Source organism: Gossypium arboreum, chromosome 3, assembly GCF_025698485.1.
Source record: "Gossypium arboreum isolate Shixiya-1 chromosome 3, ASM2569848v2, whole genome shotgun sequence".
Taxonomy (NCBI): domain Eukaryota; kingdom Viridiplantae; phylum Streptophyta; class Magnoliopsida; order Malvales; family Malvaceae; genus Gossypium; species Gossypium arboreum.
The window spans coordinates 26,243,454-26,264,230 of record NC_069072.1 but is presented as its reverse complement, the minus strand read 5'-3'; the positions used below and the strand labels follow the sequence as shown (position 1 = coordinate 26,264,230).

Genomic DNA, 20,777 nt, shown 5'->3' with positions numbered 1-20,777 from the left:
CTTATTGCATTCGTAACCTGTTTATGCTTTGATAGATCTGGGATCTTCACACTCATATGTTAACACAAAATTGGTTGAGTTGGGAAATTTAAAATCTGAAATGTCTAGAGTATCAATAGCGGTGTCTAGTCCGTTGGGGTAAACTGTGCTAATGAATCAAGTATGTCGAAGATGTCCGTTAATGATACAGAATAGAATATTTTCTGTTGACTTGTTGATAATGCCATTTGGTGATTTTGATATAATACTAGGAATGGACTGGCTTTCAGAGCACAGGGTGATTTTAGACAGTTGTAAAAAGAATTTTATTGTTCAAAGTGAAAATGAGGATAAAATTGAGGTAAATGGTATTCGAACCAGTGGGTCGACTTGTATTATTTCAATGATTCAGGCTAATAAACTTCTTCATCAGGGTTGTGTAGCTTTTCTAGCTTATGTTATCAATTCAGATTCTATTGAAAGTCAATCTAGTAAAATCAGGACTGTTTATGAATTTCTTGATGTATTTCTTGAAGAATTACCTAAATTACCACTAGATCGGGATGTTGAATTTGCAATTGAAGTATATCTTGGTACAGCTCCGATATCAATACCCCCATACCGTATGTCACCTACAGAGTTAAAAGAATTGAAAGTACAGTTGCAAGATTTACTGGATCAAGGATTTATACGTCCTAGTATTTCAGCTTGGGGAGTTCCAGTATTGTTTGTTAAAAAGAAAGATAGTTCAATGCGATTGTGTATTGATTATCGGTAATTGAATAAGGTGACAATCAAGAATCGATACTTGTTACATCGTATTGACGATCTATTTGATCAGTTAAAAGGAGCTTCTATCTTTTTAAAGATTGATTTGAGGTCAAGATATTATCAGTTGAAGGTAAAAAAAAGTGATGTATCGAATACAGCATTTCATACAAGGTATGGTCATTGTGAATTTTTAGTAATGCCTTTTGGATTAACTAATGCCCCAGCAGCTTTTATAGATCTTATGAACTGTATTTTTCAACCGTACCTAGATCAGGTTGTGGTGGTTTTCATTGATGATATTCTGGTTTATTCGAAGTCTGAATATGAACATAAACAATACCTCAGAATTGTTTTGCAAATATTATGGAAGAAATAGTTATACGGGAAACTTAGCAAATGCGAATTTTGATTATCAGAGGTTGTATTTTTTAGACATATTGTTTCTACAGATGGAATTAAAGTCGATCCAAAGAAGATTGAAGTAATTGTTAAGTGGAAAGCACTGAGAAATGTATCAGAGGTTCGTAGTTTCCTTGGATTAGATGGTTACTACCAAAGATTTGTAAACGGATTTTCAAAGATAGCTTTACCGATGACAAAGTTGTTGCAAAAGAATGTTCCATTGATGATCAGTGCCAAGAAAGTTTTGAGAAATTGAAGCAAATGTTAACTGAAGCACCGGTTTTAACTTTGCTAGAGTCGAGAAAGGATTTTGTTATTTATAGTGATATTTCCTTGAATGGTCTCGGGTGTGTCTTGATGTAAGATGGAAATGTGATAGCATATACATCTCGGCAATTGAAACCGCATGAATGTAATTACCCGACGCACGATTTGGAACTAGCTGCCGTGATTTTTGCACTAAAGATTTGGAGACATTACTTTTATGGTGAGAAATGCTTTATTTATACAAATCATAAGAGTCTCAAGTATCTTTTATCCCAAAAGGAGTTGAATTTAAGACAACGTCAGTGGATAAAGCTTTTAAAAGATTATGACACGTTATTGATTATCACCTGGGAAAGGTAAATGTTATAGGTGATGCATTAAGTAGAAAAGCAACAATTGAATTATGAGTAATATTTGCACAGCTTAGTATCAGTAATGATGGAAGTCTATTGGTTGAATTAAGAATTAAACCAGTGATGTTTGATCGAATTAAGTCAGCACAACTAGAAGGTGACAAGTTAGTAAAGAACAAAGAAATGGTTCAGAATGGCATGTTAGAGAATTTCAACATTGATGATCATGGTTGTTTGAGATTTCATAATAGGATTTATATACCAAATGTTTTAGAGTTGAAAGAGTTAATACTTCGTGAAGCACATGAAAGTCCTTTTGCTTTACATCCAGGAGGAACGAGAATGTACAGTAATCTACAGGAATCTTATTGGTGGCTAGGTATGAAAAGAGATATAGTTGAGTATGTAGCTAAATGCTTGACTAGTCAATGAGTTAAGGCAGAGCATCAATTCCCATTGGATTACTTTAGCCTATTAATATTCCTGAATGGAAATGAGACTATATTACAACGGATTTTGTAATGGGGTTACCATTGTCAGCAAGTAAGAAAAATGTTATTTAGGTAATTATTGATTGGCTTACAAAATCAGCTCATTTTATAGCAGCAAAACTGATTGGTCACTCTAGAAACTTATTGAAGTTTACATTCGGGAAATTGTGAGATTGCATGGTATTCCTATATCGATAATCTTTGATCGGGATCCATGGTTCACATCAAGATTTTGGAGAAAATTGCATGAATCTTTGGGTGCACGACTCAATTTTAGCACAGCTTTCCATCCGCAGACTGATGGACAATCTAAGCGAGTTATTCAGATTTTAGAAGACATGCTCCGAGCTTGTATTATTGATTTTAAATCAGATCGGGAACGTTATTTACTGTTGGCTGAGTTTGTATACAATAATAGTTTTCAATTAAGTATTCAAATGGCTCCATATTAAGCTTTATATTGTCGTAGATGTCGGTCACCTGTGTGTTAGATGGAATTGAATAAAAGAAAAATGATTGGGCCAGAGTTAATTCAAGAAACAGAAGATACTGTTAAGAAGATTCAAGATAGATTGAAAGCAGCTTCCAACAAACAGAAATCATATGCAGATTTGAAATGTCAGGATATTAAGTACTCTGTTGCCAATAAAGTATTTCTTAAAGTATCGCCTTGGAAGAAAATTTTAAGATGTGGTCGAACAGGAAAATTGTGTCCTCATTTTATTGGGTCGTATGAGATTGTGGAAAGAGTTGGGACAGTTACCTACCGATTAGTTTTGCCTCCAGAATTACAAAAGATTCATGATGTTTTCCATGTATCCATGCTTAAAAGATACAGATCAGATCCTTCTCATCTTATTTCGACAGAAGATATAGAAATCCGACCTAATTTGTCATATGAAGAAGAGTCGGTTGAAATTTTAGCACAAGAAGTAAAAGAATTGCGTAATAAATGGGTTCTATTTGTAAAAGTGTTATGGCGAAGTCATAGTATCGAAGAAGCAACTTGGGAATCGGAAGAAACTATAAGATCTCAGTACCCCGACCTCTTTTTAGGTAAATTTCGAGGACGAAATTTACCTAAGGGGGAGAAATGTAACAACCCAAAATTTACGAGTATCAGAAAGTGAATTTTCGGGTCTTCATTTTTGACAAACGGATTCGTAAATATTTATAAAAAATATTTACGAAGTTAATTGTATGGTTAATTAGGTTTTGGCTAGGTGAATTAGCTCGAATTAAGATTAATTAGATGAAAGGACTAGATTGAATAAAGAGTAAAAGTTGAATTATAGAATAGAGAAAAGTTAAGGGGCTAAATTAGTAATTAAGCCATAAGTGATTAATGTATGGTGATTGTGAAATACATGCGTAAAAATAATAACCATATGTATAAAATAATAATACATATATTTTTATTATTTAAATAATATATAATATAATATAATATAATATAATATAATATAATATAATATCATATAATATCATATAATATAATATCATATAATAATATAACTAAAACATAAAATAAAGAAAGAAAGAAACAAAAGATAGAAAAAGAAAGAAGGTTGAAACGAAAAAGGGAGAAAAAAAAAGGAAGAAAGAAAAAAGAAAGAAAAAGAAAGGGGAGAGTTAGGGATTTTAAGGTTTAAAGCTTAAATGCTAACGTTGTGCCGAAGACCTCCGCTAAGAAGGGAAAGGAAAAAGTTAACGAGGAGTAACTCGGGAAATTAAGGTTTGTATTTCTATAATCTGAGCTTAATAATTAATTGTTGAATTTATTACTTAATGTATATGGTAAGTAAGTTGAGGTAAGTAATTGATATTATGATATTGAATTAAATAGAATTGAATTATGAGCATATGTCATTATTTGAATTAGAATGAATATTGATTGAAATGGAAAATGTGATTGAAAACCCTATTAATTGTATCGGGCTAAGTCAGATATAGTGGCATTGTAACGAGCTAAAATTTATGGGTATTGGAAAATTGAATTTTAGGGTCATCATTTCTACAAAATGAATTCGTAAATATTTATTAGAAATATTTACGAAGCTAGTAGTGTAGTTAATTAGGCTTTGGTTAAGTGAATTAGCTTGAATTAAAGCTAATTTAGTGAAAGGGCTAGATTGAATAAAAGGGTAAAAGTTGAATTGAAGAACAAAGAAAAGTCAAAGGACTAAATTAGCAATTAAACTATGAGTGCCAAGTGTGTGGTAATAGTAAAGCACATGTGGAGTATGTATAAAACATATATTGATAATTATTAGTATTTACTTATATAATAAGTAAATAATATTATATTATAATTATATTAATATTATAATATATTAAATGAATAAAGAAAATAAAAGAAAAAAATTAAAAAGAAAGAACAAGAAAAGAAACGAAAGAGGGGGAAAGAAAGAAGGAAAGAAAAAGAAAAGGAAAAATAGGGTTTTGAGGTTTTTAGCTTATTTGATAAGTAAATTTAGTCCATTTTCTTGTAATTTTGATGTTTTTGGAACCCTAGAATAAAACCCTACTTGAATCATGTTGAAATTTAGAAACTTAGTGAATTTTTAGATGTTAACTAGATTGAACAAATAGATGAATTATGAGATAAAATGATAGAAATTCAAGTTAGAAGTGAGAGAAGGATTGAATTGTAAAAAGAGATATAAGTTTTGTTATAGTAGGGACTAAATTGACTAAATTGTAGAATTAGTATTTTATGAAGGAAGTTAAATGTTAAAACTTGTTAAAGATGGGTTAGAATGAAAATATGAGATTGATTTTGAAGAAAAAGAATTAGCTATGGCTTAAGGACTAAATTGGAATTTTTGTAAAAGTTACATGGAAAATATAAGCGTGTGTTATTAAATGTATGTATTGATGATTTTAAGTGTTAACTTTTTCATAGCTAACGTAATATCGAAAACGTCATCAAAGAAGGGAAAAGAGAAAGTGAGCAAAGATAACGAATAAACTCGAGAATTTCGGTTTCTATTTCTATAAACTGAGCTTTTAAATTAAATGTTGTATGTATTACTTTATTATGTTTGGTAAGCAAATTAAAGGTAAGTATTGTTAAATTTGAAATGTAATAACTATTATACGAAAATTTGAAAGTGAAATGAAAATCCTATTAACAGTGTCGGGCTAGTAGGATATAGTTGGCATGCCATAGGATTGGAAGTGTTCAAGGATATTCTGACTTTGTGTCAATGAGACACTATAAGTGTCGCCTTACTGTTACTGTTACTGTTATTGTTCCAGATTTGTTCCGATGAGGTACTCTGTGTATCGCTACTATTACTATTACTGTTATTTTTATTGTTATGGTGTATTCAAGGTTCAGCTGATGAAACACTGTATATTATCCCGGTGTGTGGGTTGGGTCCGTGTATCCGTCCAGGTCCGAGTTATGTTAATAGGGGTAAACTACTGTACTGAACACTGAAAAATAATGATTGAAATTGTATTTTTCTTACTGAATATGATTTTATTGATAAATGATATTATGATATAAGGATAATTGAATGAAAATTTATAAAGCTATTATTGTTAGAATTTATGGCTATATTTTAAATGCATGTTAAGTATTGGTTTATAGAAATACCACTGAGTGTATACTCAGCATACGATTTGTTTCCGTGCGTAGGTTAGGTACAAAGTGACTAACGGCTCAGTATCCAAGCCAACTCCCGAACTCAAATACTTGGTGATGTATCTTATCCTTAGGAATGGCATGTACCTAGGTTGTCTTTGATGTTATTTTTAATATAAGAGATGTTAGTGAGGAATGTTAATAGCTAGCTCATAGATGTAAAGCAAATGATATAACATAGTTCATTTTGAACTAATTTGAATGGTTCTTAAGTATAATTTTGAAGCTGCATTGTTTAATGGTTGATAATATACTTATGTTGGATTGTTGTACTAGTATAATAAAATGTGTATTAGATATGTTTAATCATGTTTTGGACTGGTTGAAAGGTTGTATTTAAACTACTTGTTATTTAAGGTTTACAAGGTTGGTAAACTTGAATTATAAGGATCATTTTGAGTCCACACGGCTTGTCATACGGGCATGTGATCAGACCGTGTGAGACACACAACTTGCACACGGGCATGTTGATAGACCGTGTATCCCCTGCATCCTTAAATGTAAAGTTAGGATAGTACACAGACAAAAGACACGGTCATGTGTCTTGTTCGTGTGAAAGACACAGGTTTCAAGCATGGTCGTGTGTCAAAATCGTGTGAAAATGGCTTAAAAATGGTGAAAAATTAGATTACCACACGGCCTAGCCACATGGGCGTGTGCCTAGGCCAAGTGCCCCTTTGATGCCTAAGGATTTGCAAATTAGAACTGCCCACGGGCTGGCCACACGACCATGGGAGCCACACGGGTTGGCCACACAGGCGTGTGCCCCTACCTTCAAGAAAATTTTTTCAAAGTTTTCCAAAGTTACCGGTTTAGTTCTAAATCATTTCTAAAGCATGTAATGGTCCCCGTAGGCCCATATTAAGGACTTTATGGTGAAATTTTAAAAGTTTTGATTTGGAAAGCAAATTTATGACTCGGTTTTGTATAAATGCTAGTGTATAAGTCCAATAATGCCTCATAACCCTACTCCGATGACAAATACGAGTTAGGGGTGTTACAAGAATGCCATAGGATTGGAACTATTCAGGGATACTTCAACCACGAGTCAATGAGACACTGGGTGTCAAATTATTACTTCAGATAAATTTGATGAGGTATTGGGTACTAATTTACTTCGGGATGGCCGATGAGACACTGGGTGTCAATCTATTACTTTGAATTATCCGATGAGGCATTGGTGCATACTAGTGTGTTTTGGTTGGATCCATGTATCCGCAAAAGTCTAAGTCGTGTTAATAGGGGTATATAATGAATTGACAAATTGATCGATACTAAATGATATTGTCTATGAATTGAAATTGGAATTGATTAGATAAATGATTTATGCAAATGATATACATGAACCATGGGTTCATGAATGGAAATTTTTATAGTTCAATGATGTGTGACCACAAGGAGAAAAGCCATTTGAGATAGATATTGATGAGAAATAAATTAATGTATGAATTGATTTATTATATGATTAATGCTTGTGTTAAGTTAAATATGCATGTTATATTATAATATTTTCTTTAAAGTGTTCAGATTATAGAAATATCACTGAGTGTATACTCAGTGTACGGTTTGTTTTCCGTGCGTAGGTTAGGTTGAAGTCAAATTGTCGAATCAGCATCTAAGGCCGATCCCGAACTCAACGTGGTGAAGTATATTTCTTTTTGTTTGTAATTGCATGTACCTAGGATGTTGAAGTTTTCATTTTGGGAAAATGATTGTAAATATGCTATAAAATGATATTAGTTACTTATAAACACGAATACATGTGTGTTATGATGAGGTTATAAAATGGTATGTTTAAGTAAATGCATAAGAGAGTATGAAATAGGTAGTTTTGGGCTAAAATTGACATAAATCTAGAAATAACTTGAATGATGATTTGTTGGATTGTTTTGATAATATGAGTAAGATATTTAAGAGAATTCATTGATTAGGCACTTAGAATGTCTATTTTGACCAGTTTTAGAGGTGTTTAAATATGTTTTGGAATGGTTTAACAATTGGATTTTGAGTTCCTTATTGTTCAAGATTTGCAGGTTTGGTAAACTTGATGTATAAGGCTCATTTTGAGTCCACACGGCCTAACACATGGGTGTGTGACCAGACCGTGTGAGACACATGGCTAGCACATGGGAGTGTAGGTTGGCCGTGTGTCCCTGCAACTTAAAATTTCAAAACAGAATACCCATAAATCTCCATACGGGCAGAGACACGGGCGTGTGTCTCAGCCGTGTGAGGCACACGGCTTAGCACATGGGCATGTGCCCTGGCCGTGTGAAAACTGCACCTAAATTTCGAAAAAATAAATTAACCACACGGTCTAGCACATGGGCGTGTGACTTTGCCATATGAGGTAAGTTAGGGAGTTACACGGGGTAGGACACGACTTGAAGCACGAGCATGTCACAAGGTCACACGGGCGTGTCCCTTGGCCATATGGGCGTGTGTGCCCTACACCTAGGAAAAATTTTGAAATTTAATGAAAAATTCTTTGAGTTTCTGACTGAGTCCTAATTCATTTCTAACACGTATTTTGGGCCTCGAGGCTCATAAGAGGTACGATATGATTAAATTATGATGTGTATGCTAATTGATTTGTTTAATGTTCTATTTATTTGAAAAGTTAGATAATGTTTCGTAACCCTGTTCTGACGATAAATAAGGGTTAAGGGGTGTTACAGTGTTTGACAAGCTTTCAGGTATTTTCCTCGTCTCCTCTAGGGAAGATGACTTAAAAAAGAAATTTCTTAAGGACGTAAGAGAGAACACAGAGAAAAAAGCAAAAAGTAAAACATGCTGATTATAAACACCTTTTTATAGCACATGCAATAGAAATAAGCTTAGTGGGAACGTCTGAAACCCCACTACTAACCTTGAATTCAGAAACTAAGCTTACCTAATAAGATTTGAAATCTACCCATTTCCAAATGCAACTACTACCACTAATTAGAGTAGTAAAACATTGCTTGCACACTTAGGCAACGAACTAAATCGGTTATTTGGTTACCTAAGTATATCGAATTGTCATCTACAGTACTTTAGTTCAATTTCAACTAGATCTAAACTGAACTTTAACGATGCCCACCGATTATCGTTTCCATATAAAGAAATCTTATTGCTCTACGAACTAATTAGTTTGCCCACAACATTTGGGGTTGGCAAATTGTCTTGTAAAAGAGTTCGTCAAACCCTAGAGTTCATCAGTCTTAGAGTTCGCCAAATGGCGAATTCTATCAAGGCAGACCCCACAAAGACATACTGAAGAACACATCGACCCAACACTCAAGCTGATAATTCATCTTAATACTACTCTAGCTTACTTAATTATATGCCAAAAGAATATTGACATGATCTATGTCAGGCGGCTTGTTACACTGATTATAGTTATTTGGATGTATTCTTTATAATTGCAAGTATCACTTAACTTGTAACATCCAAAAACTATTACATATATTAATTGAAAAATATATTATGTTTAACATACGATTATATTATATTATAATGAAAATTATAATTTAATTTAATAATAATTCAATGCATTTATAACTAATTATATGTTTATTTTTATAAAAAATTTAAATATAAATATTGGAGATAACAAAAATAATAGAATAATAATGATTAATTACTAAATGGTAAAGTTATATTTTATTTAAAATTTATTTAATACATAAACTTTCATGATTAGTGTAATTTTATTAAATCTTATAAAGTGAACATTTTTCAAACCATAGAGTATAAGGTGAATTTTTTATCAAACCTCTAGGAGGTTTGAATATTTTCTCAAATAAATACTCACAAATTACAGTTCAAATAGGGAAAAATGTTTTCAAAGTAAAATACTTTCTCTATTTTTAGCCTAATATTTATTGTACCTCAATTATGATAAAATAAATATACTGCAATTACAATTTAAACATGAGAATTTTCATCATACTTTTACATTATATTAGAATATTTTTAATTTTCATAATTTTTAAAATTTTACATTCTTTTAAAATGAATCTAGATAAATAATTATTTAAATTAAAATGAATTTAGACTTTCTTTTGTCTAGGTTTTAATTTGTAGTGCATTTTATTAATTTTTTAAAAAATTGGTGACGTGATATGCTATGTTAGCATATTGTCCATATAACATGACCTACATTAGTTTCTCTTTATTTCTACCTGTCATATCCTTGATTGTTAATGGTTAAATTGGTTAACAATAGTTTTTGCTAATAAAATAGATCAATTGATTTATTTGTACTTTTTTAGAACTGTATTTTTTTATAAAACTTAATTAATTTTGTAATTTTTGCTACTTATTTTTTTAACCTTAAGCCAATAGAAAATTGGATAGGTAAAGAGGCTCAATTGAGTCAAAATTGGTGTTTGTCCATACATGCATAAAATCAATAATACATTGAAACATCTTAAACTAGGATTAAACATCCGATTGAATTATGTTAAATTAGATCGATTTGATGTTAAATCGTGTTTTAAGCTTTTTATTATTTTAATTGTGAGGTTTGAACGTGATTTAAAATTAAAGAAATTTCGTCAAAGTTTAAATGAGTACACTGATACTCAGTTGATATTAAATTATCAAACTTTTTTTTTATAAAAAAAACATCAAACTTTGAATATTGTAGGAAGAAACATCAAACATGTGTGTTAGTGTATGTATATATTTTATAAACTCATACCTAATCATGGTTAGCTCGTGTTGATACTTTTAAGATGATATTAGGTGTGGTAAAGTTTGGATTGTAATATTTATATAACCTTTATATTTTCCTAAAACTCAATTCACTTTTAAAATAATCTACAATTTATTTTTTATACAATATTAAAAGTGAAAATAGAATTACATAGTTTGAACTCATATTAAACAACAAAGTTTTAACCACTGTTTGATACACATTAAAATTACAATTTAATTTAAAATATTATGGTTAAATATATATTTTTATACAATATTTATTTCTATTTATAATTCTTTTTAATTTATGTATTTAAACACATTTAAATTTATATTATCTTAATTATTGTAAGAAAAATTATATTAATTTAACTAAAACTCAATTAAAATTATTAAATATAAATTAAGTACACCTAAATAGACTCAAATTTATAATTTTTTTTGTGGATCGATGTAAATAAGATCTTACGAGCAAGACGAATGACTGTATAATTTGACAAGTCAATCCTATCCCAAGATGCAGCGCCTTCAACGGTTAAAAGTTGTGGTAATTACGTAATCTTGCAGGTGATTAATAAAAGTTATTTAATGGGGGGAGAAGCCAGTCTAATTCTACAGGCTGTTTACATGTATTAAAATTGAACTTACATTATTCTTGTATAGTCAATTGATGTTGACGTAAGCCTAACCAATTGTTAAAAATCTTCTAGATAAAGAAAAAAGAAAAACTGTTATCTTGTCATGATTTACGAGTTGCCAATATTTATTCAAACTTGTAACAGAGTAATTAAAGCGATATTTGTTAGTTAATTCCAAGCTGCATGCAATGCAGCCATATATATTCTAATATGTGAGTTGCTTTGCCTCCAAAATTTATTGCTTGCCTCGAATATATATATATATTGATATACTATGAATAAATTTATAAACAAATTTAAAATTTATTTTATTTAGATTATATCTATGTCTTTATTTTTTGAAAGTTATTCGTTCTAATGCTCAAGATAAAATATTTCCACAACTTGATTTAATAGATAATATATTAGTCTTTCAATCGGTTTGTTTATTTTCAATTACACTAAGGATATATTTAAGTTCATCTATTAATACAAATTATCTTTTTGTATTACGATCGACTACATAATACTATTTAGTATTAATTAAGCGTTAGATAACTAGTAAGTCACTATTTTCTTTTAATTTATTTTAGGTGTAAAAATTATTGAGAGCAATATACAAAGGTATTAATATAATTTATAAATAATTTTATTTTAGTTATAATTTATCAAAACAAAATATTATTAATCCACATATAGCATTAAAATGAATAAGTGTTTTTCATCAAATAGATAACTCGATAGGTTTACAAATTGAATATTTTATGAATAATTATCAATATTTTTATTATTATAGATATTATAAGTATATCACATATAATCTAACTGTGCATGAATATTTTACTTTGATGTTTCTTTTTAATAAGTGTGTATATTCACTTGTCAAAATAACATATAACATAGGTGAATTCAATAGATAGACAAAGATCTCAGACCCAAAATGAAAAAGAAAAAAAAGTAATTTAAATTTTTATAAATGATAAAAATATAAATTAATATATGATAAAATTGTACTTTAATCTTCTAAATATATTTTATTCATGAAACTACAACAATTGGTTTTATAAATTATATTTGATTTATCATTTTACTAAAAAGAAAAACCCTTAAGTTTTAAAAGGTTTGAAAAATATAAATAATCAAACTGATATGTATATAAATTTAGGTAGAAATTGCATCAAATGTATAAGGATAATATATTGTAGTGGTCATTGACCAAAAGAAGACATTCAAAACACGTGTATTAATGTTTTTTGACTTTTCTTGATTTAAAGAATATTCAAATTGGTCTCACACGACTACATGTATGTTTAATCATTTTCATTCTCTCTCTCTTGGAAAATAGCTCAACAATAAATTAATTAATTAACTCAATCCCAATTATTTTTAACTATAAAAACAAGCCTATGATTAATTCAATACATCTTTTATCTCTTCTACTTAATATTTTGCTTACATATGACATGAACTCATCTCTTTGGTTTTTCTTTTTTTTTTTTTAAATTCTGTACTCTTTTTTGGCCTTTTAAGTCAAAAGAGAAATGACTAGCAATAGTTCTATAAAAAAAAAAAAACCTTAGCCCAATTAATGAAGCAGTAGTTTAACTTAGTTTAATTCATTTGATAAAGAATGTACTAAATTTGTATCACTAATTCACTATATACAAGCGATAATGGAAGCCTAAAATTAATTAATTTTAATATGGAAAGTTTTAAATTATAATTTTTCCACTAAATTTGTTGATGCTAACTGTTGAGTAATGCGTATGATTTTTTTTTTCGCAATTCTGGAATGCTGGAAATTAATTAATTAATTTTCTAGAAACTTGTCGACCGCCTAAAGAATAAAAAAAAAAAAATCCAGAATGATTCAATAAGAGAACACATATGTTGACCAGTAAAATGCCGAGTCTGCCCATCCATTAAAATGAACTACAAGATCAGTATAAGGAAAAACACTACAAACGGACATACCTCAAATATGGTTTTTATAAGTAAATATATTTTATTTTAACGTGAAATTTAATATTGTTGGGGTTCAATCCATATAAACAGCGTGAAAAAAAATAGATAATATGGAACATAAATTTTACGTGGAAAATTCTTTCAAAGAGGATAAAAATTACAGGCAAATAAAGCTTCAGTTTTTTACTAAATGAGTAAACAAATGAGAGTACAATATAAAAAAATAAATCTAAATGTACTAAACGCATATTACATGTAACACTCCAAACCCGACCTAGAAGTCTAGACCGAATCTGGGATGTTACATTGATAACCGAAGTGATCGTAAGAAAATTTTACAAAAATAAACCCTTTTATTACTTAAGAACATTTATTTCCTCGCAAACCAAAAACCAATAATCGTTTTTAAAAATTCTATCCGAAAAGATACCAGTCTAAAATATACGAATATAGCATATAACAAAAATTGTACCACAACCTTATAATCTTTTACAGTTCAAACTAAAACCAAATAGCAATTAAACTTATAGTTCAATCCTCCAAGACGGTCTGAAACTTCCGCGTACTGAGCCCATCAACAGAATCAAGAACTGTACCTGAAAGGGGAAACAAAAAAGGGGGTGAGCTACTCGAGCTTAGTGTGAGAACAAACCAATTAAACTACAAAAACAAAAATAGTGAACTAGAAGCAGTTCGGAAGCAGAACATACTAACAGGCAGATGAAAGTTGAGCCAATTCGCCCAAAATCAAACACACACCATATGTACTTCACAGTCATATGGGTCAATCAGACACACACAGTCTCACGTACCATTCAGGCACATCAGTAGTAATCCTCAAACAGTCATAGTAACTATCTAGTCAGACAATTACAGTCAAAGTCTGCACAATTCTCATAGGCACAAGTGCCTTTCAATTGAACAGTCAATCAGACATTTCAGTCGAACAGTCAATATGATGCATATGAATGCAATTGAGTTACGAGAAACCCACCCATCCAACCAACACACCTCTCCGTCCCCCATCACTCCTCATAAGAGCTTTAAACTCGTCCCATCGATCACTCCACTTAGGACCTCATAAGGCCTATCCAACTCTACACTCCAACTGATGTCATCTCGAGTTGCCCGACAACGATGGCTATCAGGATTGTCTACGACCCTCTGGGTATTGGGACTAATAATATACAGATAGACTGCCAATCACGTATATTACGCAGCAAAGCTGGCGTATAAGCTGCACTATGTAATGCAGTTAACCGTAGTACAGATATACAATATAAACTGCCCGATCAGATAGTAGTACGTAGCGTAGCTAAAGTACATGCGGTAGAGTGCAATGCGGTAATCCGCTATATCGATAGGTTGCAATAAAATTGCCTGTTTAGTCAAAAGGTACGTAGCGTAGCTAATGTACATGTGGTAATCCGTTATACCGATATGTTGTAGTAAAACTGCCAGTTCAGTCAAAGGTACGTAGCGTAACTAACGTACATACGGTACAGTGCAGTGCGGTAATTCGTTATACCGATAGCTTACAGTAAAATTGCTAGTTCAGTCAAAGGTATGTAGCGTAGCTAACGTACATGCGGTACAGTGCAATGCGGTAATCCGCTATATCGATAGGTTGCAGTAAAATTGCCAGTTCAGTCAAAGGTACGTAGTGTAGCTAACGAACATACGACACAGTACAATGCGGTAATCCGCTATACCGATAGGTTGCAGTAAAACTGCCAGTTCAGTCAAAGGTATGTAGCGTAGCTAACGTACATATGGTACAGTCCAATGCAGTAATTCGCTATACCGATATCGATAAAGTCCTCGACCCTCAGGGTATTGGGGCTATCAGTAACCAGTAGATCAGCTGCCAGTTCAGTCAATTTTCCTTCTCTTTAAAATCTCGCCCAATATAGTTTATGCATATGTATGTATGTATGCAGTCAGATATTTACAATCAAAATACCAGTCTCAGGTAATTAGTCAGAAGTAGACATTCACATCCAATCAGTCAGTTACAGAATCATGCATGTACACACTCATAACTCGAGTTCAGTATCAAGCTTATCACACAACCAAACACAAATAACACACATATCAAGCCCAGATCAGAGTCATAATTACCTCAGTAAAGCTTAGCCGAGGGTTGGAGCACGTAGAGTTGCAATTGCACTTAAGTTCGATCTAAAAGCATTATTTGGTGAGATAGGGCCACACGCCCGTGTGCTCCGGTCGTGTGAAGCAATCCAAGCCGTGTAGGGGTCCAAACGCCCGTGTGAAGGGTAGCACACGGCCGTGTGACAGAGGCACATGCCCGTGTGAAGTAGGGACACGGCCGTATGAACAGGCCGTGTAACTCACTGTCCAAATTTTCTAAAATAAGGTGCAGGGAAGACACGGCCGTGTAAGGGTCTCACATGCCCGTGTGCCCACTGGACACGGCCGTGTGTTCCGAAACACATGTCTGTGTGGGATCCCTAAATCCCCAAATTAGCCACATGGCTGTATGGCCAGGTCGTGTGGCTCTAAATCTTTAAAACCCTAATTCTCGAACCCACATGCCCGTTTGCCCAAGAGATGTGGCTGTGTGAATTCTGACAAAATCCCCAAATCAGGCACACGATCGTATGGCCAGACTGTGTGGCACCCAAATTGGCCTGGAACCCTAGTGCCCAAATCTACACGGGCGTGTGCCTCTTGTGGTCGTCGAGGAGGTTACAAAACCATCCCCAAAACAGCTCGAAACCATCCCTAATCTTTGTCCTATCAAAAATATATCAGCAAGTGGCAGTGTATCCTTACTTCCAGTGTCTAGAACCCAAAAACTTCGGGTTAACACATAAACAAACTATGTCGAAACATAAATTTTGTAAAAATAATAATGAGAAGACAAGGTTTCTAATCCCACACCTGTTATGTGATAGGAGATGATGGCAGAGGAGCGTAATTCTACTGGTCGCAGATGAAACGTTTCCTAATCAATCACGACAATCCCAAAAGAAAAGCCAGAGAAAACCCCCAAAAAGAAAAGAAGGAAGAACGTCCAAAAATAGACCAAAAATAAAAATAAAGATAATAAAATCATAAAATAATTTAAAATCAAATAAAATGAAATAAAAATAAGTAGTAGAATAAAAACTTAAAAAGAAGAAGAAGAAGAAAAAAATTCATCCAGAGAGCGAACGCAAGACTAAAACCCGGAACTTCAAAGTACACTAACACTCACTCAACCACTAGACCAGCAGGCCCATTCTAACACTAAAAAGCACAACTTAACTCATTTGTGCAACCTTCCCACTGTCACTACACTCATAACCCAAAACTTCTAGGCCCAAAATTCGGGGTGTTACATTACCCAAAACCTTGAATACAAACCCTAACTCTCATAGAGCAAACTTGAAAACAAAACTTTAATTCTCATAGAGTTCTCTCAAAAGGGGTACAAAATTTTCTCCATAATTACCACGAGAATTCTCACTAAAACTTATCTGTGACTACTTCTTGTCACCCCGAAAAGAAAAGTCATGTAGTACTATATCTTTAATTGCCTTTCAGAATAGGAATACAAGGTCCTTTAAATAAGCTAAGTTTAAATGGCTAAAATGCTTAAAATATCCGTGAAGTATTCAAAGTTCAATTGAGATAAGAAGTCATGTTTGGTTGTTAAAATGCGATTGTATTACTTGAGGAATACGTTGTGTCGTCGTGACGTTCTATGCATGCTCGTCATGATGTCACCTCTCCGTCAATTGGAGAACTTATCGTGTTGTCACGAAATCCCTCTCATGACGTTGTCCCTCGTCACGACGTTGTGCCTATTTCGCCTCTGTCTTTATTAAGTGTCTACAAACTGTCCGATAAATACGAGGCACGCCCCATAGATATATCAATTTTGATTTGGTGTAATCATATACATGAAACTTGAATTGTGGTTTATATATACATATAAAACTTCGATTTTGATTTAATTGTACAAATTTAAATAAATGAATACAAACATTTAATTTTTATATTGGATTAATATCACAATTTTTGTATGCTGTTAGTAATTTCTGAAAATTAAATAAATCAAAATTTCATGTATAAAATCACACAAAATCAAAGTTTATGTATAGTATTGCACATTAAATTAAAGTTCATGTATAATTTTGCTGTTGATCCCTAAAAAAAACATTGCCCAATAATTATTTTTTAAATATTTTTTTAGATTTTTTATTTTTTAAAAAATATTTGCTACGTCAACATGATGTACACGTGGCTGTCACATGTCGTCGTTCGGTTAGTCTATCAACCAAGTTAGCATAACTTAACAATCAAACTTGGTTAGCATTAATGGAAGGGCTTGATTGATTAATTTTTCATCTTTTAAAGGCTCAATTAAGTGCTAAATTTTGTTGAGAGTTTAATTGATTTTTTTTATTTTAAGCTAAAGTTTTTCCTTTTACTAATAAACCTTTTATATTTTATAATGTTATTAATAATTTTCTATTATTTTTATAATTTTAATATTCTTTCTAAATTTTAAAAGTTTTAAAAATATATATTTTAATATTAAAAAAGTATATTTTCTGTATTTTATAAAATCTTAATTTTGTTTTTATAAATTTTGATTATTTTTCCACCACATGTCACAACCACAACATGATGGGTGGTGGAGATAACTGAATAAAGAAAAAAAATTGAAGGCCATTAACTTTAACAATCAACCATTAAAGTTAACGATCTAAGGGCCTTTTTGATGTATTTTGACAATTTAAGTATCCAATTGAGTGAAAAAATAGCAGAGACTTAATTGTTTTTTCTAAAAAGGTTCAAGGACTTTTATATTTTTAAAGATTTTCTAATTTGTGTTTGACACGTGACATATTGAGAGACTACCATGTGACATTATCAGGTTGGCTAAAAAACCCACATCAATACAAACTAATGATGTTATTACAAAGGTATTAACTTAGTTGACAGAATACAAGTTTAGATACTAATAAGGTCAAAAGAGGTACCAACTAAGTACAAACATATTAGTTCAGGGGTTAAAATCTATATTAACCGTATTTCGTATATATAAAATATTTATATAATAATTATATATTACGTGCCGTTTACGATACTAGACATAAGATAAAGAGAGATGACTGCCATGGGTAACCAAGGGGCCGCCACCCTCTTTTAAGTTTCTCTTTCTTTCGCCTCTAAGTCTAACTTTCACAAAAAGCATTTATCTTCGTTCACTGTTCAATTCCTTCTCCTTCTTCATAGTGTGTGTATATATATAAGTAGGGATCCATCTCCCCAAAGCTATCGCTTTCTTTCTCTCTATCTACTAACATGGAAAATTTTCAGGGTTTTTTCCCTACTTCATCATCCTCATCGACGTCCTTGTCCTTAAACCTCACGAGCTCGCTTGGTTATAGTGAATTCGAATGCGGCAAAGATAATGATGGGATATTGGGACTAATGGCAGATATAAAAGTTGGTGGGGCGACGAACGAAAACAACAGCTTGGTTGGAACGACGACTGAAAGTGAAGTGAAAATCGGTAAAACGAAGAAGGGAGAAAATAAAAAGATAAGAAAACCCAGATATGCTTTTCAAACTAGAAGCCAAGTTGATATACTTGATGATGGTTATAGATGGAGAAAATATGGGCATAAAGCTGTTAAGAACAGCAAATTCCCAAGGTATGTACTCTCATTCTGCCTTACTTTTACTGCTATCAGTCACTGCTCCGCCTAAAGACTTCAATTTTAGGAATATATATTGCATATCTAATTAGTTCAGACATTGTTGATCAAGTCAAGATACCAATGCCATATACTATAACGCAAATTGGAAAAAATAAAAAAGATTAATTCATCCCTTCCATCCTGGAATAATCAACTGATCCTAATTTCTTGTTTAGAAACTTTAATTTATCAGCTAATTACACAGTACAAGTATTTCTTTTTAGGTACAAATGTCTGGTCCGCACTCGGTAACTAATGTTTTAGGATTAAATGATAAAGGATGGATAATTTCAAATAAATTAATATGTGATTGGTGTACCATCAACTTTTTTTATATTGCAGTTTTAGTCCTAACCCAGCATTAAGTTGATTACGGAAAAATAAACAAATTTAAGATCATAAAAAATTTGGAAAAAATAAAATAAAATATGCCATAATTCACAAATTAGTAATTTAGTTCTTGTAATTTTATTTTTTAGAATTTAATCCTCTATTTTTAAATTTTGAAATTTAAGTCCAATTGTTAATACTGTTAAATTTATTTGTGTGACATTTTAAAATAAAAAAAATACTCACTTGGTAGTAATATAGTTAAAAATGATATTGTAATGAACTTAAATTTAATAAAATAAAATTTATAGTGTTAATAGTAGGACTTGAATTTTAAAATTTGAAAAATAAGGAGATTAAATTCACAAAGAGTAGATTAATTTATCACATATTTTAACCAAAAAAAAGAAAAAGAAAAACAGAGATAGTTTGCAGCCCAAAGCACCAAACGCTAACGTGCAATTCTCTTTGGGCATCAGATGGAAGCCACTGAGTCTTGATTGGTTTTGGCATGGTGTTTTGTAACATGGTACAAGTAATATTTGAGTTAAAGCAGTGTCGTAACAGAAGTAAGTTATAATTTGAACTTTACTCAATAAAAAAAAAATCCAACATGGTACAAAAATGTATGTATTGTTGACCCAACCATGCATGCATGAGCCGTAGATGTCATGCTGTGTATAAATTTTATTAATTTGAGGGAGTAATGTGTGAATGTGAATCCTTCACTGTTTCAAAGCCAGCATATGCATGAAGAATGTGGTTTGCCTCTAATAAAATAAAAATGAATTGAATGGTTTTATTTGTTGATGATAATAATATAATGGGTGCAGAAGCTATTATCGATGTACACACCAAGGATGCAAAGTGAAGAAGCAGGTTCAAAGATTAACCAAAGATGAAGGAATCGTTGAAACAACCTACGAAGGCATGCATTCGCATCCTATCCAGAAAACTAATGACAACTTCGAGCATATATTGAACCAAATGCAAATCTACACTTCTTTTAAATCTATAATATAATATATATATATATAAATATATATATATACTGGCAATATTTTCTCATAAAATTCTGGTAAATTATATATATACATGGAACAAAATTATTATGCATCATTGCATTCAAACCATTAATTCAAAATAAAATGTATTTTAGATCATTTCCTTGTTGTATCATCTCCATATTCTTTGTCATGGAATAGCATTTAAGTAATTTAGAATATGAATTATATTTTATAATTTACAATTAAAATGGTTTACTTATTTTTGTTTGATAAATAGTATATAGCGAACACTGATTGCAATAATTTTATAATTCATGAAATTTACTCGTAATTAAGTTTGGATAATAGAAATATGCTTGTCCAAATCTTTTATTTAGTAATTTAACTTGATTCATATTATTATTATCAAGTAAAAAAGATATAAATTTAAATGCATTAAAGTGTATTTTATTTCACTTTAGATAAGAGTTTTTTCTTTTCTTTTTCTTTTCTTTTAATAATTTCAATATTTGAACTGTAAAACCAACTGACCTTGCAGGT

At 31.4% G+C, this 20,777-nt stretch overlaps 1 protein-coding gene across 1 annotated transcript; it reads left to right on the top strand.

Moving 5' to 3' along the window:
* Positions 1-18,277: 18,277 nt before the first annotated feature.
* Positions 18,278-20,455, top strand: LOC108478487 (probable WRKY transcription factor 75). The gene is made up of 2 exons (XM_017780948.2): positions 18,278-18,855; positions 20,064-20,455. The coding sequence occupies exons 1-2, from the start codon at positions 18,503-18,505 to the stop codon at positions 20,251-20,253; spliced, it is 543 nt and encodes a 180-aa protein (XP_017636437.1). The 5' UTR covers positions 18,278-18,502; the 3' UTR covers positions 20,254-20,455.
* The last annotated feature ends 322 nt before the right edge of the window (positions 20,456-20,777 follow it).

What these genes read in the sequence shown, in the direction of transcription:
- LOC108478487 (XM_017780948.2), top strand. Translation starts at nt 18,503, where the DNA reads ATGGAAAATTTTCAGGGTTTTTTCCCTACTTCATCATCCTCATCGACG. An exon ending in AAGAACAGCAAATTCCCAAG is followed by an intron (nt 18,856 to 20,063) that starts GTATGTACTCTC and finishes TAATGGGTGCAG; the next exon opens with AAGCTATTATCGATGTACAC.